Source organism: Tamandua tetradactyla, chromosome 5 (genome assembly GCF_023851605.1).
Source record: "Tamandua tetradactyla isolate mTamTet1 chromosome 5, mTamTet1.pri, whole genome shotgun sequence".
NCBI lineage: Eukaryota > Metazoa > Chordata > Mammalia > Pilosa > Myrmecophagidae > Tamandua > Tamandua tetradactyla.
Window position 1 is genome coordinate 42,228,463 of NC_135331.1, and position 25,820 is coordinate 42,254,282.

Sequence of the window (25,820 nt, forward strand, 5' to 3'; positions counted from 1 at the left end):
CCACCAGGACCCGCTGCCCAGTTTGTGAGCTCCCTAAAAAACTGTTACTATTTTCTGTGCATTGCTTTTCCAGTCTTTAAGTGCCCATGGAACTTCAGCGGAACTTATTCTATGAGTTCATAACCAGACACAGTGAATCCAAGTGAATGAATTTATCAAAGAATTAAAGAACTTGGGAGAAGTTTCTATGGCTTTTTTTTTCCATAAATTTCTTACTCTAGAAACCCCTACATCTAAACTCCCAAAGCTGAACAGTATGACCATAGATATTTATAGCAGCTTTGTACAAAGAATGCTATGAAGTGCTCTGTGGAAAGTAAATTAAACAAAGTGTTTTCAATTATAGAAAGGTGCATTTTTAGGTTTTCTAAAGAAATTAGATATTTATATTGTTGGACAAGATATAAAAATTATAGGTATGATAAGAATGAAGAGATTATTTCACTTGACTTTTATTATATACATGAATGCAAATATACATTTGTAGTTGTAAGTAAGCATAAAGTTAATGACGCATTTATTTGTATTTGGGTATGTATACTTTATTATATGTGAATTTTTTAATATAAGGGCAAAAAAGTACTTGGATATTAGTTCATTCGTGAATAAGGAAGAAGGGAACCTTATTCATCAAGTATTTATTGAGTGAGCATCTACTAATGCCAGAGAGGGACTATGGTGGTTACAAAAACAGAGAAACAAACAACCTTGAACATGCTCTCAAGAAACAGTCTAGTGGGAGGGATAGACCAGTTAAAATAATTGCACAGAAAAATTCTCTAAAAGAGACATGCACAACGGACTATGGCAATCCCTGATTTGTTAGGGAAATTTTCCAGAAGAAGAGACCCTCAGACTGAGTCTTCAAAATGTCTCTTTTTCATCAGAAAGACCCTCCCTGACAGAGAGAAGAGGTACAAAATCAAAGAGATATAACCCAGCCTTCCTCCCACAAAGACTAACGAACTAACTCTGTAGGATAGTCAAAGTGGGGTGTACAGAGAGGAGGGGGGACATGAATCTGGAAGGATCAGCAAAGGTCGTATGTTGGTCTCTTAGCCAGCAACTTGTCTTGGCCTCCTGTGGGGGTGATTTTTGGTCTGGGGAGTGCTGTACCCAGGATTGGCAGGGAGGGATGGGGAGTGTTTTTGAAGTAGGATGAGAATTAGCAGAGGACTTAGGAAGTTAAACCAACTCAGAAGACACCTAAAATAAGACAGCGGTATTGGTGATTACATGTTGGAGGTGAGAAAGAAGGAGTTGTTGAAAGAAGTCTCAGGCTTGGTAAGGCCATTAACTTAGAGACAAGATAGAGGAAAAGAGGCTGATTCGGGAAGGTGGGGGATGGTTTAGTAGCTATTCAGAGAAAGGTTTAAAGGTTAAAATAGCAGAGTGTGGGGTGCAAGGGTAGCTCAGTGGTAGAATTCTCGCCTGCCATGCAGGAGACCCGGGTTCAATTCCTGGTCCATGAACTTCCCCCAAACAAACAAACAAACCAAAATTTAACAAATGGTGTTGTAATGACAGGATACTCACATGGAAAAAGACTGAAATGTGACCCCCACTATACAGCATCCAAAAAAAAAAGTCGAGTGGAATTTGAGGTGTGTGGTGGCCATACCAGCATGGGAGTTCATTTGGCAGGAGGAGATAGAATTCAGTATAGTTCAGAAGAGAATAGATTTGGGAGGCATCAGCATACGGAAGATGAAACTGCTGGTTCCTGTGGCCCTGGGACACCACTGGGTCTGGGAAGTTCTGTGTCACGCAGCCCTCCAAGGAGTCCCTGGACACAGGCCCCTTGGCTCACCTGTTTGCCGTCCTCTCCAAGACTTCCATTCCTGCACACCAGGAGAGGCCCCACAAGGCCACTGTTAGTGTCTTTTTCCTCATTCACCGAGGAGTAGTATAGCCAAGTCAAGCAATTGGGATCCGTGGAGGTGGGACCCACATCTTCTGGAACTTCCCATGTGTAGACAAATGTTTTACCAGGACTCACATGTGACGATGGTGTGGGAGTACCTAGCAAGAGATACACTTTATAAAAGAGAACCCGGGACCGTGAATGCACTGGGCCAGACTCTGAGATCTTCTCAGAGCAAGGGCTGTCTCTTGCTTACCTTGCAGCCCCTTGAGTGATAATCGAATGGGGTGGCTGAAGGAATAACTCTGCCACAAGGAGGGCACAGAGTTGTTGTGGTATGAAAAGGAGGCTGGACAACAATTTTAGAAGGAATTTTATTTTCTTGCTGATATTATGTTGCAGTATGGCTTGCTTGGGCCCACCTTGAGCTCTACTTACCTTTTCCAGGTGTTTTGTAGAAGGCACCCTCGTTGCTCTTGTTGTAACGCAACCCATGACTTTGAATGCTGAGTGGCAGGGAAGCATTGTTATAGAATGTTACCCGGATGCTCTGTCCCACCTCGGCCTTAATGACAGGGCCTAGAAACCAACAGAATTAATAGTTGTCCTCGGTTTTCATGACCATAACTGTCAGTCTGTACTGCTTGGGCGAGGCTCTCCTAGGAGCGAAGGAATGGGATGACGCCATGGGTTTGAATTACCTCCTACTGCAAGAGGTCTAGGTGATTCAGGGTCTTAGAAAACTCATTTTGGATCACAGGAATATATTAATCCCATTAGATTTATGGGGAACAAAGAATGCAGTTAAAAGCCATTGGGTCCAAAAAAAAAAAAAAAAAAAAAAAGCCATTGGGTGTAAAAACTAAAATAACAACAATAAAAAAGAAATTTAAAAAAAATGAAAAGAAAAAGATTCATTGGGTGAATCAGAAATGCCTTGTTTCCATAAGATTATAAGGTTATGGCTAAGTTCTCTAAAACTGTGTAAATAAAACTGTGTGAATATTGTTTTGATTGCATAGAATTTGGAAAAATGACATACATAACCTAGCAAGGTATACTGAGCGTTTTACCAAGGATTCCATAATGCTCTTCTCTTGCCGTCTGTTTTTGGAAGGAAGCATCTGTGTATCCACGGTAAACAAGTTTTTTGTAAGTTCCTCCAATTCTGTTGTTGCTTTGCTCAAAGTATTTCTGAGATTCACTGTGCAGAGGAATTAAATACACGAAGAACTTTTATATTTATATGATAATGTGAAAAGAAAGGAAGAATCTATGCATATCTGTTATAATATATATATATAATTCATTGTTAATTATAAAAGTAGTGTATATTCATTATAGAAAACATGGAAAATAAGGAAAGATACAACAAAGAAAATTAAGTTCTTTATAATCCCACCATTTATTAGAGTTATTGTTAATATTTTCATTGGTCTCCTTTTAGTCTTTGGTCTATGCATGTGTATGTGTATCTGTATATTTCGATATTTGCTCTCTACTTAATCATTTATCTAAAATTTTTCTTTTGGGGAAAAAAATATTAAAGATGCTCTGATTTTTTTTCAGGAAAATAATAAACACTGCTTTCAAAATAACTATGTACAGAGATGCTATACTATTAAGATATTCATTCTATTATTATTATTATTGTATGTTTAAAAATATATGTATCTGGGTTCCCCTCAGAAACAGTATTCCCTAGCAATGAAGTGAGAGCTTGCTGTGCTAAGATACCCTGGAATTTCACAACTAGGAGAACCAAACAAGCTAAAAGAATCTATTGATTTGCAATTATAGTGGTCAATGTAAAATGAAAGCAAGACTTAATCTTGAATCTAATTTTTGCTGTAAGCCCAGATAACCTTTTCACAATTAATATAACATTTCTGTTACCCAGATTGATTAATTTATTGATGAGTTTCAAATGTTAAGAGAAAATATTCACTGGACATAATATTCTTGGCTTTCTTAAACTTTCTGTGAATGAATTACAGAAAAATAAATCAAATGCCACAGAAAGCATTATTACTTTTTGGTGGTTTTAGAACCTGATCATTTCTGACATGTAACTTTCATTCAGTAGACCAGAAGAATTAAATCCCTGTAACCTCCAAATTGGTAAATAGATACTGAGCAGGACAGCTGTCAGAAATTCAGGGTCATTAAGTACTTTTTGGCATATTTCAATGCAGATTCACAGTGCTGTATTTCGGTCTTAGGTTTTGGTCATTAAAGTAACAGTTGCTAATATATTCTTAAGTGTCATTGAGTTAATGTTTAGATGATATGATTTAAAGATGGCATAGAAAGTCATTCAGTTATGCCTTCGGCTCTTAGCAAGGGAGTATACTACCCATGAAGAATGCTTTTGAGACTCCCTAAATGGTTATGAATACTGTTGTCTGCTATGTTGTTAAATGTCTCAAAGGTATTAAATGAATCCGTTTTAAAATTTGGCGCTAGGAAAGTTGGTGACATGTGAGTTGAGGGTAGAGGAGTAAGGGGTTGGGAATTTGTGAAGTTTTCTAGTAAGAAGGATGGAGCAGGTACAAAGGCAGGGAGGTGAAGCTGATGCATTTGGTTGGTGGGCAGGGTCTGAAGAGAGGGGCATAGTGACAAGGACGACTCTGTCTTCAGCCTGAAGAAGCGCCATTGCTAGAGTGACGTCATCGTGGAGGGAACACGCCTCCTTGCAGAACTGGTGTGAGAAGCAAAGCGCCCTGGCCATACGTAGCTCAAGGACCTTCTCTTCTCCCAGAGTAGACAGGGCTTCCCCTCCCTTGGGACTGCCATTCATCCATGCAAGCTGCTCAGGACTTTCTGGCTATATGAAGACACAGTCTGGGTTAAAAAATAATAATAAAGCTAAGAAAAAAAACGAGTAGTATATTTTCATTTGCTTTGGTAAATAATTGTTAACCTAGATGATCGGCTACAATTATTTTCCACCCTTTACCATTCTTGGTTGTTATACATTTTTTACTGTTATTATAAAAGTATGATTTTCATTAATATTTATATTTTGTTATATGGTACCTTAAATCCTTTAAAAGAATATCAGGGTTATAAAAAATTCAGTTATCTTTATCATTTAACCATACATATTTCAAGCAGTGAATTTCAAACCTTCCAGGTGCTGTTAAATTTTTTCCGGTGAAGAAATCTATACCAGAAGGGGCATAGTCCCATAGGATTTCTTCAGCAGCAATGTAGTAATTTACAACCTGTGCCCCAGTAGCATCTGTTGAAGGTTTTTGGCAATTTGTTACATTGAAAAAAGCCTTCATACTCTCTGAAAAACAATAAGACCGTGTAGAGAATATTATTAAAAATAAAAAAGATTTGCTAAGCCCATATATATTTTTAATTGTAGTCAAGATTATGGAAACATCTGCTTTCTTTGAGAAACAAGGTATTTTATTTATGAAATCTGTGCCAAAAAATCTAAAGTGTATGAAACAAGTGTAAAAGAAAGCAGGACACAAAGATGAATATTAGAGGGACATATATTACTAGACTCATTGACTCATCTTCTAGTTGAAGAGAGCACTTCCATAAAGGAGAGACACTGAGACTGTCTCTGGTCCAAAACATGTTTCGTCCATAAAGACAAAACTCCCATCAATAGTCACTAATGAGTAACTTGGTTTATCAGATTAATTAGTTGGCAGGCAGGAAGAAATGCCATGAGCATCATTAGTGGGGGTGTAAACTAGCATAAGGCAATTTGGAAGTGTCTGTTAAAACGAAAAACGCTTCAGTTATACAAAGAGTCATGTACAAAAGTGCTCACCGTAGCATTGTTTATAAAGAAAAACAAGAGGGGGGGGGGGAAGAAAATTAAATGTCTACCAGTAATCAAATAGTTAAATAAATTAAGGAAAAAAATTCCATATTCCTAAAATATGGAAAACATGCAAAAATTAAAAAGAAAGAGTTAGATATATAAGGAATGGATTTCAAGACATACTGGTGAATAAATAAATCAAGCAGCAGAGTATTGTATATAATGTGATCTACTTATGTAAGAGCTAAATACTAAACGAAACTATGTATCTTTATTCTATCTGTTCATCTATTTGTGGGTGAAAATGGTAGTAAAAGTTTTGCAAGTATACACCAAATTGATTTCAATGGTTACTCTTTGAGGAGGGAGCTGGGCAAGAGGTAAGGTTGGTTTGGACTAGCGTTGTGCTCTTAAATTGGGTCTCCAAAAAGAAACAAACAATAAACTTGATTTACAGCATTTGCCGTTTTATTTTTGCGGTGTAAGTATTTCCACTGAGGCCAATAGGAAGCTGTTAACAATTTAACAGTTGGCTCAGTTTAACAGTCTTGAGCCAGTGTGAGCTGTCTTCAGCCAACCACACTGGACTTCCATTTTCTTGCCCCCACTAACTACCCCACTTAATCAGTCTAACAGCTAAACCACAAATAGTTATCAAGGTTTACTCTGTGCTGCGCACTTTTCAGGGCTGTGGGAGAGAGAAGCCACTCAATGGCTACTGGAATTCAAAGATTGGAATTAATGATAAAATGGTTATCGTTTAGAAATGGGTATCATTTTCAGGTTAAAATGTGCAGTCAGCCCCCCTCCTCTACTTACTTCAGTCAGAGACGTGCCCTCTGCCAGGTCTCCCACCACATCTCTGCAGACACAACAGAGTCAGCCCTAGATCCAATCGAAAAAGTTTCTAAAACCTACGTGGCTGATTGATCCCATAGCTTTCTCCCTTGTTTCTTCTTTTTTTTTTTGCTATGTCCTCCCACAGTTTTGTGTTTTTTCTTTTAATTTTTATTTGCTTCCAGTCTTTAAAAAAAAATGAGCAATTATAAGAATATATGAATAGGGTGGTGGGGCGGTGGCTCAGTGGCAGAGTTCTCGCCTGCCATGCCGGAGACCTGGGTTCAGTTTCTGGTGCCTGCCCATGCCAAAAAACAAAAAGAATAAATGAATAGACTTTTGCTGGAAAGGAAGGAAGGGAAGAAGAAAGAAAAGAAGGAGGGAGCATGCACTTCTCTGAATAAATAAGTATTTGTGGGCAATAAATCCCTACCGTAAATCTGGCAGCTCAGCATCCACTCTCCTGGGCCTTTGGCCTCCATGTAAGCATCTTCTAGTGAGGCTGGTATGACAGTGATGGTGTCCCTTCTATGATTCCGAGAGAGCAGAGTTTGTCCATGGAGGTATATGGGATGGATGTCCACCGCACCCCCCATGCCAACAAAATGCCAGTGGACTCTGTCTTCTGCACACATGGTGAGATTGGGAAGATTTCCATATTGGTACCCATTTATTGCTAAAAACAAATACATATTAACCCATCAAATGGAGTACAGCAATGCCACATGTATAAATGCTACATATTTTTTTCATTATATTAACCTTGCAGCATCAAACTTGTTTTCATTCATACTTGAAGGTAGTATTTGCTTCATATCACACAGAAAATGTCATAAATATATATAATTAGAAGTGTCAGGATGAAAATGTTTACAGTTAGATGGAGAAGTAAGCTGAAAGGTAGGCAGTGGTGAAATGGGGGAAAGAATAGAAAGTGAGTTTCAAAGAAAGTGAGGTTAAGGTGACAGACTCTGAAAGCATTCTTTTCTGAAAAATTTTATGTTGGATAGAAACACAGTTTTGTAAAATATATGAGCAGTTAAGACTCTACCCTTCCATGATCATTTATTCCCCTAAATGTGTTTTTACCATCTCCTTTTGATCAAATATCAGACTTCAGGAAACAAGTTCATGCATCTAATTTAACAAGTTAAGGAACTTTGGAAACCAATAGAATTTACTAAATGCCTTGTATATCAAACAGAACACCCTGAGTGAAAAATCAAAATATTTAAACTCATATGTAAACAAACTCAAACCAAGGGAAATTACCAAACAGAATACAGAAAATAGAATTGCAGTTATTATGAATGAGAAATTCTATTTTTGATCTTACAAGGCTTTTTATTGCTCGCCACAAAGCCGGGATCACTAGTGTTAACTTTGCCAGGTTCAGTAAATGTATTAATATTGTCATTGATATACCAGCTTTCATTTTCATTGATTATAGTAAACAACAGAAAATAGGACTTGTCAACATTTTTTTCATTGTTTCCATTCAGTGTCCCTGAAACAAAAAGAACAATTTATTTTTTTAGATTTTTCATAAAATAATAATCATGGCTATGTCATAGATACTATTTTAGTTTTCCTTGGCCACTCAAGCGAATTACATGCAATGGGTTGGCTTAAGCAATGGGAATTTAATGGCTTGCAGTTTGGAGGCTAGGAACAAAGTTCAAATCAAGGCATCTAAAGGCCATGCTTTTTTCCCCAGAGACTAGCATTCTGGGGCTGGTTATTGGTGTGGCTTGGGCCTGGGTTCCTTAATCATTTGGCTGTGCACATGGCAGTCTCTCCCATCTCCTCCAGGTTCTGTTGACTTTCAGCTACCTGCTTCCCAAGACCTTCTCTTTGTCTGAATTTCATTCTGTTTATAAAGGACTCCAGTAATGGGATTAAGACCCATCCTCACTGAATTGGGCCACACCTTAACTGAACTAACGCCATCAGCAGGTTCTAATTCCAATGGGTTCACCCCCGCAGGAATAGATGAAGTTGAAGAACATAGTTTTCTGAGGTAGACAGCTCCAACCCATCACAGATACAATTATGTTTATTTGAAAAATTATCTACAGGGTTTGTTCATTGTTAGAGCATACCAAAAATATAAGTATTTGAGTTGTGGGGTTACAAAAGATGCACTTTTTATATATAAATCTATTTCATTTTTATTTCGAATCAGGAGGGGACCATATCTGATAACCACTATCGTATGGAATTGTTCTACGTACAAAATCTCGAACTTTGTGCTTCCTTACATCGAGCACAATCGTCGCTCATGTCAATTAATTAATTAATTAATTAATATGCACGCATTCATCAAATATCTACTGAGAATTTGTAATGTGCTAGGTGCTATGGCAAGTATGTGGCTCAGAAAATTGAATGACGGATTTCTACACTTGGAGAGCTTATAAACTAGGATGGCTCCCATCAGTAAATAAGTAATACACTATAATACATGAAGGTCTATGATAGGAAAGAACAGGAGCCATCTAATGAAATCTTGGGCATGGTAAGCTTACTAGTGACTCCTCAAGTGACATCTAAGGATTGAGTGAGAGTTTGCTGGAGTGTGTCAGGAGAGAAGATTCCAGGCAGCGAGTAAGAGAAAAGGAGCTTGGCTTTTATACTAAGAGTAACCTGCAGCCAAAGAAGGATTCGAAGCATAAGAGTAACAAGATCAGTTTAGCCTTTCAGAATTGTCTCTCTGATGGCCAGGTAGAGAAGAACTGAAGAGGAAATGCTGGTAAAGCAGTTTAAGAGGATGTTGTGGGTATATAGGTAAAGATGATAGGTTAAGATCAGTGAAGCTGGAAGAGAGTTGAGCAGATTTAACCATGTTCAGGAGGTAGAAGTGGCAGGACTGGATGATTATATAGGTTTGGTGGAGTGTGAGGGAGAAGGGACTGTCAGGAATGATGTCCAGAGAAGATTGTGGAAAGATGGTAGAGTAGAGTACTCCAGAAATCAGTCCCTCCACCAGAAGAGCAATTGAACTGACAGGAACTCCAGAGTCTAGTAGAACACTGTGCAGCCTCCAGGGAAGAGTGGAAGGAAGAGGCCGGTAAATTGTAAATAACTGTGAATTTCACTCTCTGTGCTGCAGCTACCATCTCCCACTCCCCATCCTCCCTGCAGACAGCAGTGGGGTCCGTCAACCTGGCTGCTGGTACAGTTTGCCAGTACCTGAGTGGGATACAAAGACCGAGCTCCCTAAGATCCCCAGGTGTGCATTCCCATCACTGCTCGCTGCTTTTGGTCAGCTCCTTCCAATCACTAGGGACCCTGCTCTGGAGGCAGCCACTGTTCCAGTCTGCCTTGGACAAAAAATGGCAGAGAAGTCTTATTGACAGTATTCTTCCTCCAAACATAGAAAACAAAGGTTTGCATTAACCAGGCAAGTGCCCACCTAAGAAGATGCAGCTTCAAAAGTCACAGGAGAAGCTCCTGGCACCCTTGTTGGCCCCACCCTTACTTCCTCCCCCGGGCAGTGTGGAGCTGGTCCGTGCTTCCATTGTGGGTCCCTGGCCTTGTTCTGGCTGACCTTAGGGAACTCCTCTTGGGCTTGCTTGCCCCACCTCCTACCCAGGAATTGCCCTCCAGGCTAAAACAGCCTGGGACAACTAAAGCAGTGCAAGAAAAAATTAAGTCAAACAGTCTGAGACAAAGTTTTATCTGTCTTAAGTCTTACAGTAGGGCACTCCAGAGAGGGAGAAAGTCGGTTTCACAGGGAATAAAAGGGTCATTCAGATTCCTATGAACAGGGAATTCCTAACGCCACCAGGAAGCTCCATGTCAGGACAAGATGCAGGCTCAGAAGAGACAGGGAGGACCCTGCACTTTGCCTTGACCTCCAGCTGACCTTGACAGGAGGACTGAACGGCGAAGAGCAAGGGCTAATGCAAAGCCAATTTGCAAAGACTGTGAAAGGTTTTTTCACATTGGGTTTTGGTTTTATTCGCTCCAGGAACTCAAAGAAAAGTCTGTCATAACAGCAGCTAGAAATAAACTCAAGGAACAGACAGTTCAGACACTAAACTCCGTAATTAACATTTTTAAATATTAAGGTGCACAATGCAACAAAAGATCATTTAGACAAGTAAAGAAACAGGAAATGATGACCCATTCAGAGGAAGAAGGTAAAATCCAGAAAACATCAATGAAGAAGGCCAGATTGTGGATATGCTGGACAAAGACATTAAGAAAGTGACTCTCTTCACCAATATCAGCAGCAACAATCAGGACAGCAAAATGAAAAAAAAAAAGAAAGTGATTCTCCATGTGCTCAAGGAGATGAAGAAAAAAAATCAACTAAGGGATATGATGGGAACAATGAATGAACAATATGAGAATTTCAATAAAAATGTAGAAATTTAGGGTGGGCCACGGTGGCTCAGCAGGCAAGAATGCTTGCCTGCCATGCCAGAGGACCCAGGTTCAATTCCTGGTGCCTGCCCATGTAAAAAAAAAAAAAAAGGTAGAAATTTTAAAAAGGAACCAGTCAAAACGACTGGAGTTGAGGACTACTTTAATCAGAATGAAAAGTTCCCTAAAAGGTTTCAACAGCAAATTACAGGTGACACAAGAGGGGAGCAGTGACCTCAAAGGCAGGATAATTGATAGGAGTCAGGCTGAGAAGCAGAAAGAGAGAAGATGTAGAAAAAGTGAAAATAGCCTAAAAGACCTGTGACCTGTGGGATACCATCAAGCACACTAATATATGCATTATGGAAGTCTCGGAAGGAGGAGGAAAAGAGAAATGGGTAGAAGGAATATTGAAAGAAATAATGACAGAAAAGTTCCCAAACATAACAAAAGACATGATTATGCACATCCAAGAAGCTCAGTGAGCACCAAACAGGCTAAACTTGAAGAGAAATATGCTCAGACACACAGTAGTCACATTGTCAAACCCAAAGAATAAGGAGAGAGTTCTGAAAGCTGTAAGAGAAAAGCAGTATGTTATGTACAAGGGTGTCCCAGTAAAATTGTTCTGATTGGTCATCTCAAACCATGAAGGTAAGAAGGCAGAGGGATGGAATACTTACAGTGCTGACAGAAAACAAGTTCCAAGCAAGACTTTTATATCCAGTGGGGCTGTCTTTCCAAAATGAGGGACAACTTCAGACATTCCCTCAAAAAAACAGTTGAGGGAATTGGTCACCCCTAGACCTGTTCGACTGGCAATGCTACAGGGAGTTCTTCAGATTTAAGGAAAGTACACTAGACAATGGATGGAAGCAACAGAAAGAAAGAAAGAGCTCTGGTAAAGCTTACCAGTTGAGTAATTATAAAGATGAGTTCTATTGTATTTTTTTGGTATGTAACTCTACTTTTTACTTCTTTTAGGTTCAAAATGCAAATGCATAAATAGTCATGACAAATCTATGTTTTGGGAAATATGATGTGAAAAGATAATTTATAACAAGTGAAATAAAAGATGGGGAACAGAGGCGTGTAGGAGCAGTGTGGGTATGTGTTACTGAAGTTAGTATCGACTCAAATGTGATTTCTATAGATTTAGAATGTTAAATTTTAGCTCCATAGTAATCAAAAAGAAAATAAATGAAAAGTACACATAGAAAGAAATAAGAAGGAACTCCAACTGGTAATACAAAAAAATCAAATACATATGAAAGTAAGCATTAATGGAAGAATTAAGAGACAAAAATGTATAAGACTTACAAGGACCATGCAGTAAAATGGCAGGAGAAAATTCTGCATTATCAGTAGTTACTTTAAACAAAAAGAGATTAAACTCTCCAGTCAAAAAGCAGACATTGGCAGAATAGACAAAAATGCATGGCCCAGTGATAAGCTACTTATAAGAGCCTCACCTTAAATTGAAAGACATAGGTATTTTGAAAACGAAAGGATGGAAAAAAATACACCATTCAAATAGTAACCAAAGGCAGTTGGGGTTGCTATGCTAATATCAGACAGAGTAGTCTTTAAGTCAAAAGCATTTGCAAGGGACAGAGAGGGTCACTATATACTGCTAAAGGCCTCAACTCAACAAGAAGACAAAAAAATTATAAATATATGCCCCTAATGGCAGAGTCCCAAAATATATATAACAAATATTGGCAGATTTGAAGGGAGAAATAGATGGTTCTATATTAACAGTAGGAGACTTCAATATACCACTTTTATTAATGGATAAAATACAGAACTTATAGACAAAAGTTCAATTAGTAAATAGAAGACTTGAACAATACTGTAACACTAAACACCAACTAGACCTAACAGACATATATTAAACACTTCGTCCAATAGCAGCAGAACACACATTCTTCTCCAGTGTACATAGATCATTCTCAGGGTAGATCACAGATTAGGTCACAAGAGAAGTTTCAGTAAACTTAAGGATTTTGAAATCATACAATGTGTCTTCTCTGACCACAATGGAATCAATAAAGAAGCTAGTAATCAATAACAGAGGGAGAACTGGAAAATTCACAGATGTGTGGAAAGTAAACAAAGCACCCTTAAACAAACGATGGGTCAAAAAGAAATCACAAGGAAAATTAGGAAACATCCTGATGCAAATTAAAATGAAAGCACAAATGCCAAAACATGTGAGATGCAGTAAAGGCAGTGCTGAGAGGGAAATTTATAGCTTTTAAATACTCATATTAAAAAAGAAGAAATATGGAAGGAAGAAATATTCACTTCCATATTTGGAGAATTTCTGATATTCTCAGAAGCAGTGGGGAAAACCAAATCAATAGGCTGAGCCCTCGATTTTGGGGTGCACCCCTATGAAACTTATCCTGCAAAGGGTAGGCTAAGGCTACTTATAATTATGTCTAAGAGTCACCCCAAGAGAACCTCTTTTGTTGCTCAGGTGCGGCCTCTCTCTCTAAGCCAACACGGAAGGTGAACTTACTGCCCTTCTCCCTATGTGAGACATGACTCCAGGGATGTAAATCTCCCTGGCAACATGAGACAGGATTCCCAGGATGAGCCAGGACCTGGCATCATGGAATTGAGAAAGCCTTCTTGACCAAAATGGGGAAGAGAGAAATAAGACAAAATAAATTTTTAGTGGCTCAGAGATTTCAAACAGAGTTGAGAGGTTATTCTAGAGGTTATTCTTATGATATATCTACATATATATATATCATTATATAGATATCCCTTTTTAGTTTATGGTATATTGGACTGCCTGGAGGGAAGTACCTGAAACTGTGAGCTGTGTTCCAGTAGCCTTGATTCTTGAAGATGATTGTATAACGATGTAGCTTTTACAATGTGACTGTGTGATTGTGAAAACCTTGTGTCTGATGCTCCTTTTATCCAAGGTATAGACAGATGAGTAAAAAAGTTTGGATAAAGATAAATAAATAATAGGGGGGATAAGGTGTACAATAAATTGGATAGATGAAAATATTAGTGGTCAATGAGAGGGAGGGGTAAGGGGTATGGGATACATGAGTGTTTTTCTTTTCTTTTTTTATTTCTTTTTCTGGAGTGATGCAAATGTTCTAAAAATAATCATGGTGATGGATACACAACTAAGTGATGATATTGTGAGCCATTGATTTTACACCATATGTGGACTATATATATGTGAAGATTTGTCAATAAAAATGTTTTTTTTAAAAAAAGAAGAACAAATATCTCAAATCAGAGATAACCTCTGATTTTTAGGACTTAAAACAAACAAATAAACAAACAAACTAAATTTAAAGTATGCAGAAGAAAAGAAATAAAGATCTGAGAGGAAATAAATGAAATAGAGAATTAAACAAAATAAAGACTCAAAAAAATCAAAAGTTGATTGTTTGAAAAGATCAATAAAATCAACAAACCCTTAGCTAGACTGTCAAAGGCAAAAACAGAGAGGATGAAAATTACTGAAATCAGAATTGGAAGAAGGGACATTATAATTCAACCCATAGAGATAAAAAGTACTATAAGAAGATACTATGAACAAAAAACAAATTAGATAACCTAGATAAGATGGAAAAATTCCTAGAAACATAGAACTAAACTGACTCAAGAAGAAAGGGAAAATACCAAAAGATCATTAACAAGTAAAAAATACTGAATTATTAATAAAAAAATTTCTAATGAAGAAAAGCCCAGGGCCAGATGGCTTCACCAGTAAATTTTGCCACACATTCCAAGAAGAATCAATCCCAATATGGCGCAAACTCTTCCAAAAAATTTAAGAGGAGATGACAAAAGCAGTTGTCTTCAACCCATGCTATGAGGCTGGCATCACCCTACTACCAAAACCAAATAAAGTTACCATAAGAAAAGAATATTACAGGCCAATATCCCTTATGGATATAGATGTAAAAATTCTCAACAAAATACTAGCGAACCAAATCCATAGCACATTAAAGGAATTATACACCATGATCAGGTAGGATTTATCTCAGGCAGGCAAGGATATTTCAACAAATGATAATCAATTAATGTCATACACCACATTAGTAGAATGAAGGAAAAAAAAACAACCCACATGATCATCTCATATGATGCAGAAAAAGCATTTGACAAAATCCACCAACACTTCTTCATAAAAGTATGTAAACAACTAGGAATAAAAGGAGATTCCCTCAACGTGATAAAAAGTAACCATGAAAAATCCACAGCTAAGACCCACTTCAGGGAAGATGACTGACTAGAGCAGCTTGAGATTAGCCCTGCTCCATGGAAAAGATAGAGAAGGGACAGGAGGGCGACTGAGGCAGCAATTCAGGAGTGCGACTGACCTGGGAGAGCCTTCTGCACCATGTGAGGCAGCCCTGGTTGCAGAGGCAGAACTGAGAGGCAGAAAGCTGGGGCCTGGCCTGGAGGCACAGAGCGGCCGAGCCCATGGGAGTGCACGGATGGGAACACGGGACTAGGAAGTAAGCCAGGCCACATTTCTTGGGTGCGCTACCCTCACCTGTGACTCACCCCACACCCCATGCAAATGAACCCCCTCCCCCACTCCTATTCCCCACGCTCCAGTGCTCCCACCCCACCAGCCCCCAGTGCATGTACCTGCTCCCCACCCCCATCTCAAGTGCAGCCCAACCCACCTCTCCTGCACCCCTCCCGAGCACTGCCTCCCCCTCCCTGTTCTCTGCAGGCTGTTGCCAGCACATAAAGTTTGGGGGCACTAACCTCCATACCCAGGCTACCCCCACTGCCCACTCACAGTGTCACAGAGCCTCACCCCATCCTCCCTGTGCTCAGCGCATCTGCTTACAGCATTCCCAGGCTCACGCATGTGCATAGGCCACAAATCACGTCATTCAGCTCTGGGAACCACACTTTACAGAAGTCTGGGAGCTGTGCACGCACACAGCCCTCAGTCTCACTTCCCAGCTCTGAGAAAGTGCTGACCTGCACAGCTGGGTCATATCTGCCCCCAGGCCACAAAGGCATAACACCGACCTACTGCCACTGCTCTACGTATGCACACAAAGGGCCCGTGCCTTAGACCAGTGCACACCAGGGTTACATACTCCAGACTGATGCACCCGCACAGCTACAGCCTCCCTGGCCAATGGGCACCCATGTTCACAAGCACCAGTGTAACATCCTTAACCTGCACCTACACCTGCCCTGAAACAAATCACCACACTGAGTGGCCCACCCCATGCCCTGCTCCCTCCTGTACAACCATCCTGCAAACACAAGGCCTTAGACTACTGAAAGAAATCAACTCCCAAAGTAAATTGATCAAGATATGTATATGAGATGAAGACAGCAGAAGAACGCTAAGCACCTCACAATGCAGACAGATGTAGCCCTGCCTAAGGACCAAATTAAAACACCAGAGGAGACACAGATGTTGGAACAACTAATCAAAGATGGTCATACAACTCTACTTAATAAAATAAGTGGGATAGCAAATGACATAAAGGAGATCAGGAAGACAGTAGAAGAGCACAAAGAGCAATTGAAAGAATAAATAGAAAAATAGTGGAAATCACAGAGATTAAAGACTATTGACCAAATAAAAAACATACTAGAGGCACACAACACCAAATTTGAAGAGACAGAAGAAAGAATAAGTTATACAGAGGACAGGATAATTGACTTCGAAGACTCAAAACAGCAAATGACAAAAAAGATGGAAAAAACTGAATGGGAACTCAGGGAAATGATAGACAAAACAAAATGCACAAATATAAGAATCATTGGTGCCCCCGAAGTAGAAGAGAGGAGTAAAGGGCTAGGAAGAGCAGTTGAGGATATAAAAGGGGAAAACTTCCCAACCCTCATAAAGGACATAAACATACAAGTCACAGAAGCCCAAAGAACCCCAAGCAGAATAAATCCAAATAGACCTTCCCCAAGGCACATACTGATCAGTCTGTCAAATGTTGAAGAGAAGCAGAAAATCCTGAAAGTGGCAAGAGAAAAACAAAGCAATCTACTACATACAAAGGAAATCAAATAAGACTGAGTTCAGACTATGCAACTAGCGCCCTGGAGGTGAGAAGGCAGTGGTATGATATACTCAAGATCCTGAAAGAGAAAGACTTCCAGTCAAGAATTCTCTACCCAGCCAAAAGGTCCTTTAAAATTGAGGGAGAGATTAAAGCTTTCATCGAGAAAGTCCTGAAAGAATTTGTCAACAAGAGATGGGCCCTATAAGAAATACTAAAAGGAGTTCTGCTAGCTGGAAAAAAAAAAAGACAGGAGAGGGAGGTCAGGAGGATGGCACAGAATTGAAGAGTACCACTAAGGATAATTTAAAGAACACAAAGAGAAAGAGGGAAAAGAATATATAGATCTGACAAATAAAATAAAAAAGATAAGATGGTGAAATCAAGAAATGCCATTTCAGTAATAACTTTGAATGTTACTGGACTAAACTTACCAATTAAAAGATACAGATTGGAAGAATGGATTGGATTAAGAAACATAATCCAACTATATGCTGGTTACAAGAGACTCATCTTAGACACAAGAATACAAATAGATTGAAAGTGAAAGGATGGAAAAAGATCTTCCATGCAAGTTGTAACCAAAAGAAAGCAGGAGTAGTTAAACTAATATCAGACAAAATAGACTTTAAATGTAGAGACATCATAAGAGACAAAGAAGGACACTATATACTAATTAAAGGGTCAATTCACCAAGAAGATACAACAATCATAAATGTTTATGCTCCCAATCAAGGAGCTCCAAAGTACATAAGACAGACATTGGCAAAACTGAAGGGAGTGATAGATGTTTCAACAATAGTAGTAGGAGACTTCAATACACCACTCTCCTCTATAGAGAAAACAACCTGAAGAAGATCAACAAGGAAATAGATAAGTTAAATATCTTGATAAATGAATTAGACCTAACAGATATATATAGGTCATTGCACCCCAAAGGACAAGGTTATAAATTCTTCTCTAGTGCTCATGGAACATTCTCCAGGATAGATCATATGCTGGGGCACAAAACAGGTCTTTATAAATTTAAAAATGCTGAAATTCTTCAAAACACTTTTTCTGATCACAATGGGATGAAGCTGGATCTCAATAACCATCAAAGAATGAGAACATTCACAAATATATGGAGATTAAATAACACACTCTTAAACAACCAGTGGGTCAAAGAAGAAATTGCTGGAGAAATCAGCAGCTATCTGGAGATGAATGAAAATGAGAATACAACTTACCAGAACTTATGGGATGTGGCAAAGGCTGTGCTGAGAGGGAAATTTATTGCCTTAAATTCCTATATTAAAAAACAAGAGCCAAACTTGAGGACTTAATAGAAAACCTGGAGGAACTTGAGAAAACAGCAAACTAACCCCAAAAGCAAATAGAAGAAGAGAAATAACAAAGATTAAAGCAGAGATAAATGAATGGGAGAACAAAAGAACAATAGAAAGAATCAATAAAACCAAAAGTTAGTTCTTTGAGAAAATCAATAAAATTGATGGGCCATTAGCAAGACTGACAAAGAAAAAAAAGAGATGATGTAAATCAACAAAATCATAAATGAGAAGGGGTGTGTTACCACAGATCCTGAAGAAAGAAAAGAAATCATAAGAAAATACTATGAACTACTATATGCCAACAAACAAGACAACTTAGATGAAATGGACTAATTCCTGCAGCCACACAAACAAGCTACACTGACTCAGAAAGAAATAGAAGATCTCAACAAACCAATCACAAGTGAAGAGATTCAATCAGTCATCAAAAATATTCCTACAAAGAAAAGCCCAGGGCCAGATGGCTTCACAGGAGAATTTTATCAAGCATTCCAGAAAGAACTAACACCATTCCTGCTCAAACTTTCCCAAAAAATTGAGGAAAAAGGAACTCTAGCTAACTCATTTTATGAAGCCAATATCATTTAAAAAAATTTTTTTAAACATACCAACATACAAACATGAACATTCTTACCATATGATCACTCCATTCTTGGCATGTAAACAATAACTCACAATATCATCTCATAGTTGTATATTTATCACCATGATCACCTCTCAGAACATTTGCATCAATCCAGAAAAAGAAATAAAAAGAAAAAAATTTGTACATACCATAACCCCTCCCCCTCCTCCTCCCCGATCACCAGCATTTCAATCTACTAAATTTATTTTAACATTTGTTCCCCCTATTATTTATTTATTTTTAATCCATATGTTTTATTCATCTGTCCATCAGGTAGATAAAAGGAGCATGAGATGGAAGGTTTTCACAATCACACAGTCACATTGTGAAAGCTATATCATTATACAATCAATTTCAAGAAACATGGCTACTGGAACACAGCTCTACATTTTCAGGCACTTCCCTCCAGCCTCTCCATTACATCTTAACTAAAAAGGTGATATCTATATAATGCATAAGAATAACCTCCAGGATAACCTCTCAACTCTGTTTGGAATCTTTCAGCCATTGACAATTTATTTTGCCTCATTTTGCTCTTCCTCCTTTTGGTCAAGAAGTTTTCTCAATCCCTTGGTGCTGAGTCCTAGCTCATTCTAGGATTTCTGTCCCATGTTGCCAGGAAGGTCCACATCCCTGGGAGTCATGTACTACATAGAGAGGGGGAGGGTAGTGAGTTTGCTTGTCATTTGGCCGAGAGAGAGAGGCCATATCTGAGCAACAAAAGAGGTTCTCTGGGGGTGACTTTTAGGCCTAATTTTAAGTAGGCTTAGCCTATCCTTTTTGGAGTTAAGTTTCATATGAACAAACCCCAAGACTGAGGGCTCAGCCTATTGCTTTGGTTGTTCCCACTGCTTGTGAGAATATCAGGAATTCTCCACTTGGGGTAGTTTAATATCATTTTAATACCAGAACTGAGTAAAGATGCTATAAGAAAGAAAAACTACAGGCTAATTAATCTCCCTAATGAACATAGATGCAAAAATTCTCAATAAAACTTTAGCAAATTGAATCCAACAACACATTAAAAGAATTATACACCATGACCAAGTGGGATTTATACCAGGAATGCAAGGATAGTTCAACATAAAAAAAATCAATTAATGTAATATAGCACATTAACAAATCCAAAGGGAAAAATCACATGATCATCTCGATTGATACTGAAAAAGTATTTGACAAATTCAGCATCCTTTTCTGATAAAAACACTCCAAAAGATAGGAATCAAGGGTAACTACCTCAATATGATAAAGGGACTATATGAAAAACTGATAGCCAACATCATACTCAATGGAAAGAGACTGAAAGCCTTTCCCCTAAGATCAGGTACAAGATGAGGATACCCACTGTCACCACTATTATTCAACATTGTGCTAGAAGTTCTATCTAGAGCAATCAGGCAGAACAAAGAAATAAAAGGCATCCAAATTGGAAAGGAAGAAGTAAAATTCTCATTATTTGCAGATTATATGATACTATACTTGGAAGATTCTGAGAAATCTACAGCAAAATTACTTGAACTAATAAACAAATTCAATAAGGTGGCGGGATATAAAATTAATGTGCAAAAATCAGTAACATTTCTATACACAAGCAATCAGGTAGCTGATGAGTCAGTTAAGGAAAAAATTCCATTCAAAATAGCAACTAAAAGAATCAAATACTTAGGAATGAACTTAACAAGGGATGTAATGAACTTGTACACAGAAAACTACATAACATTGCTAAAAGAAATCAAAAGAGATCTAAATAGGTGGAAAGACATTCCCTGCTCATGGATAGGAAGGCTAAATAGAGTTAAGATGTCAATTCTCCCCAAATTAATCTATAGATTCAACACAGTACTAATCAAAATTCCAACAACCTACTTTAAAGATTTGAAAAGCTAACTACCAAATTCATCTGGAAGGGAAAGAGACCCTGGATAGCTAAAAGCATCCTAAAAAAGAAGAACAAAGTGGAACCATTAACACTCCCTGAATTTAACACCTATTTTTATAAAAGCCACAGTGGTCAAAACAGTATGGTACTGGCACAAAGACAGAAGTATTGACCAATAGAGTTGAATTGAGAGTGCAGAAATAGACCACCACATTTATGGTTGACTGATTTCTGATAAGGCCCCCAAATCCTCTGAATTGGGACAAAATAGTCTTTTCAATAATTAGGCATGGAAGAACTGGATATCAATAGTCAAGAGAATGAAAGAGGGCCCCTATTTCACACGCTACACAAACATTAACTCAATGTGGATCAAGCACCTAAATATAAGAGCTAGCACCATAAAGTCTCTAGAAGAAAATGTAGGGAAACATCTTCAAGACTTAGTAATAGGAGGTGGCTTCCTAAACTTTACACCCAAAGCACAAGCAACAAAAGAAAAAAAAGATAAATGGGAACTCCTTAAAATCAAATGCTTCTGCAGCTCAAAAGACTTTGTCAAAAAAGTGAAGAGGCACCCAACTCAGTGGGAGAAAATATTTGGAAATCACATATCAAACAATGGTTTGATTTCTTGTATATACAAAGAAATCATACAAATCAACAACAAAAGAACAAACAATCCAATTATAAAATGAGCTAAAGATATGAATTAGGCATTTTTCTGAAGCGCAAATACAAATGGCTCAAAAGCATATGAAGAGATGCTCATTTTCACTGGCTATAAGGGAAATGCAGATCAAGACTACAGTGAGATACCACCTCACACCTGTAAGAATGGCTGCTATTAAGTTTGGCAGACTCTCCCTGCTGGGGATATGGTGGAGACAGAGGAGAGGTTGTAGGCTTGTTTTAATGGCTTCAAATGACCAACTTCTGGTGTCTGAATTCCTTGAGGGAGGGATTCCACCTGAGTTGTGCTTCACCCCTCCCCTGCGGAAGGCACAGGCTCCAGATAAGCCCTCAAACGAGCTTGTTTCTGCCTATGCCTGGGGCAGCTGCAGCCTGAGAAGTCCTGCAACTGCATCCAAAGGCAGTCAAGTCTTTGTAAAAACACAGCCACAGAAATCTATGTTTCTTTTCTTTTTTTCTTTTTCCATCAGCCCAATAAGTGACCTCCGCTTTGACAAGGTTCACCTGAGCTGGGGGCCTATTTTTTAGTAGTCAGAATTTGTTAATTAATGCCACAATTGGTGTTTGGTTGGGCTCAGCCCCTGCTGCTGCTAAAGTCTCTTTCTTTTCGTCTCTGGGAAGCAGCCTGTGGGGGAGGGGCACCATCCGCCGCTTGGGGAACTAACGGTTCTGGGGAGGCTCACAGCTGGTCTAGCTGGTCAAGACTGGGGTACGCTGCGTGTCCAGTCACTGATGTAGCCCCAGGAGCTGTTCTGTACTGTTTCTGGTTATTTAGTAGTTGTTCTGGAGGATGAACTAAAATGCACACATTGCTAAGCTGCCATCTTGGCCCTGAGAATGGCTGCTATTAGACAAACAAGAAACTATAAATGCTGGAGAGGATATGGAGAAACTAGGACACTTGTGTACTGCTGGTGGAAATATATAGTGGTACAGCCACTATGGAAGACTGCTTGGCTATTCCTTAGAAAACTAAATATTGAGTGCCTTATGATCCAGCAATAACACTACTTGGTATATACTCAGAAGAGCTGAAAGCAACGACACAAACAGACATTTGCGCACCAATGTTCATGGCAGCATTATTCACAATAGCCAAAAGATGGAAACAAACCAAATGTCCATCAACAGACGGGTGAATCAACAAAATGTGGTATATACATACGATAGAATATTATGCAGCAGTAAGACAAAATGACGTCCTGAAGCACATGACACGATGGATGAGCCTTGAGGACATACTGCTGAGCAAAATTAGGCAGACACAAAAGGACAGATACTATATGATTCCACTTTTATGGCCAACATAAAGGTATAATCAGAGACTTATAATATAGAATACAGGGGAATTAGAGATATATAGAAGCTAGAGATGGGTGAACCATTAGCTAATGAGGTTGAACTCCAATGTAAGGGAATAGATAGGAATGAAAGTGGTTCTCTAGTGAGTCTACACTTAATATTACCATATTGCAGATGAACAAGATTGAAACAGGTTGTATAGACCTACGTGTCCCACTGACTCATGCTAGAAATATGAATGAGTTCTTGTAAGAATTACTTGAAAGATATGATTCTTGTATAAAGAGTGTTTGAGAGGCTGTTTCATATGTATGATATTTAGAGGTAAGAACAAGGCCAAACAAGTTGGGGTTAAAGTAATTCGAAGATAGAGGTAAGGAAGACAGTGTCTATATTTTAGAACCACACATACTCTTTGAGACCAATGGAAGAAAAGTTTATTTAATCTGGAACTGAAATTTTCTGTAGTGCATAATCTAAGTCAACCTATCTGTATAGCTCATTTGAACAACTGACACAGAGAGCCCAGAATGAGAAAGAAGTCCTTTAATCCTGTATAGATTATTGTAATGCCTGAAACATCCTAGAGTATATTAAACAGATAATCAAAAAGTATTGGCAAAATCCCCTGAGGAAGGAGAGAAAGACTGTGGAACTATTAAACCTTAGCATCAGGGAATCCTCTGATACTATGCCAAACTTTAGGGAAACCCAAATCATTAGGCCATGCCCCTAATCATGAGGCTTACTCTTGTGAAGCTTATGTAGGTAGCATAGAAGCATAGACTACCTATAGGCATGCCCAAGAGTTACTTCTGGAGGACCTCTGTTGTGGCCTCAGTCTCTCTAAGCCCAATTCTGCAAGTGAAATCATTGCCCTCCCTCTATGTGGGATATGACATCCAGGTGTGAAAGTCTCCCTGGTGATGCAGGAGAGGACTCCCAGGGATGAATCTAGACCTGGCACTGTGGGATCAACAATTCTATCCTGACCAAATGGGGGAAATGAATTGTAATTAATAAAGTATTAGTGGCAGGGAGAGTTCAAATAGAGTCGAGAGGCTACTCTGGAGGTTGCTCTTACGCAAGCTTCAGGTAGACCTTGTTACCTGTCATAACCTGCCAACCCCCAACCAGGACCATTCCAGTAAATCCTAAAGAATACCTAGGGCAATTTATAAGATTCTACAAGGGTTCCAGGTACTAGAGTAACTTGCCAGAAACCTACAACTTCCAGATGGGTCCCTGATCCAGTTAAGTCCTGAAACCTAGCCCAGCCTCTCCAGAACATCAGATAGTTCTATCTCCCTACTCTATGTCCCTATTAGTGCCAGGCCCTTCCAATATCAAAAATTTAGAATTGCCATAGCCCAAACAACCCCAATGAAAGGTATGGAAAGATCAAATGTGATGGTGGAATTGTATATAGAAGATAGGACTTCACAAATGAATATGAATGCTGAATCATTAAATTGATATCTCTTTTAGTTTCCACTATTTTAGAGCAGTTAGAAGTAAAAACCTAAAATTGTGAAACTGTAACCCATGTCAGAGCCTGAAATATGTTCTATAGCTAATCGTGGTGCTGTGCTTGGAAATTTATAGCTTTTTTGTATATACATTATTGTTCACAAAAAAACAAGGAAAAAAAAGTTGATTGTGATGATAAAAAAGTATTTAAACCTGCTAGCCTCCTATATTCTGGAGCAGCTAGAAGGAAAAATTGGAGAGGATCATATGGTAGCCCATGACAAATTCTAGGATCTATTCTGTAACCACTTTTTGAAGAGTGCTTTGGAAACTATTGCTTTTTTATTTCTTTATTTTTATGTGTATATATGTTATACTGTATAAGAAAAAAAGTTAAAACAAAATCCATAGCTAACCTCTTTCCCAATGTTGAATGACTGAAAGCCCTCCCTCTCTGGTCAGGAACAAGACAAGATGCCCACTATCACCAATTTAATCAATACTGAGGAGGAAGTACTTGCCAGAGCACTTAGGCAAGAAAAAGAAACAAAAAGCATCCAAACTGGAAAGTAAGAAGTAAAATTTTCAATGTTTGATGATGATACAACCTTATATAAAGACAATTTACAACAAAATCTCTAGAGCTAATATACAAATTCAGCAAAATGGCAGGGTATAAGATCAATATGTAAAAATCAGTAGTGTTTCTATATACTACTGATGAATAAGATGAAGAGGAAATTAAGAAAAAATCCACTTGTAATAGCATAAAAGAATCACATATCTGGTAATAAACTTAACCAAGGATGTAAAGGACTTACTATAAAACAGAAAATTATAAAACATTACCAAAAGAAATTAAAAAAAGACCTAAATAAATTAAAGGACATACATGTGCACAGTTTGGAAGTCCAAATATCATCAATACGTCAATTGAACCCAAAGCGATTTACATATTTAATTCAATCGCAATCAATATCTTAATAGTCTTTTTTGCAGAAATGTGAAAGCCAATCATCAAATTTATATGGAAGAGTAAGGGCTCCAAATAGCCAAAAAATCATCTTTAAAATGAAGAACAAAGTTGGAGGGCTCACATTTCCTAATTCTAAAACTTGCTATATAAGTACAATGGTCAAAACAGCATAATATTGGAATAAGGAGAGACTGCTAAACCATGGAATATAATTGAGAGCTCATAAATAAACTAAGGGTACCCTATCCGCTCAAATGGGAAAGAATAACCTCTTCAACAAATGGTGCTGAGGAAATTAGATATCCATATGCAAAAGAATGAAGACGGACCCCTAACCCACACCACATACAAGAAGTCAAAATGCATTAAAGACCTAAAAGTGAGGGACACCGTGGCTCAGCAGGCAGAGCTCCCACTTGCCATGCCGCAGGCCTGGGGTTCAATTCCTGGTGCCTGTGCCCATATGCAAATAAATAAAATCAAAGATCATTTAAAAAAAAAAAAAAAGACCTAAAAGTGAGAAACAGGACTTTCAAACCCCCAGAAGAAAATGTACGGACGCATCTTCATTCTTTATATTAGGCACTAGTTTTTAGATTTTACACCAAGATCACAAGCAGAAAAAGAAAAAACTAGATCAATGTTTTGTT

At 38.4% G+C, this 25,820-nt stretch overlaps 1 protein-coding gene across 1 annotated transcript in view; it reads right to left on the reverse strand.

Moving 5' to 3' along the window:
- The window catches only part of LOC143683074 (ceruloplasmin-like), a 61,290-nt gene that overhangs the window by 26,981 nt on the left and 8,489 nt on the right, over positions 1–25,820 (reverse strand). The window contains exons 4-9 of the mRNA XM_077159369.1: positions 7,828–7,998; positions 6,925–7,167; positions 4,994–5,159; positions 2,938–3,068; positions 2,303–2,443; positions 1,811–2,022 (exon numbers count right to left, since the gene is read on the reverse strand). Of these exons, the coding sequence (XP_077015484.1) occupies positions 1,811–2,022; positions 2,303–2,443; positions 2,938–3,068; positions 4,994–5,159; positions 6,925–7,167; positions 7,828–7,998 (1,064 nt within the window). The remainder of the gene's footprint in view (positions 1–1,810; positions 2,023–2,302; positions 2,444–2,937; positions 3,069–4,993; positions 5,160–6,924; positions 7,168–7,827; positions 7,999–25,820) is intronic.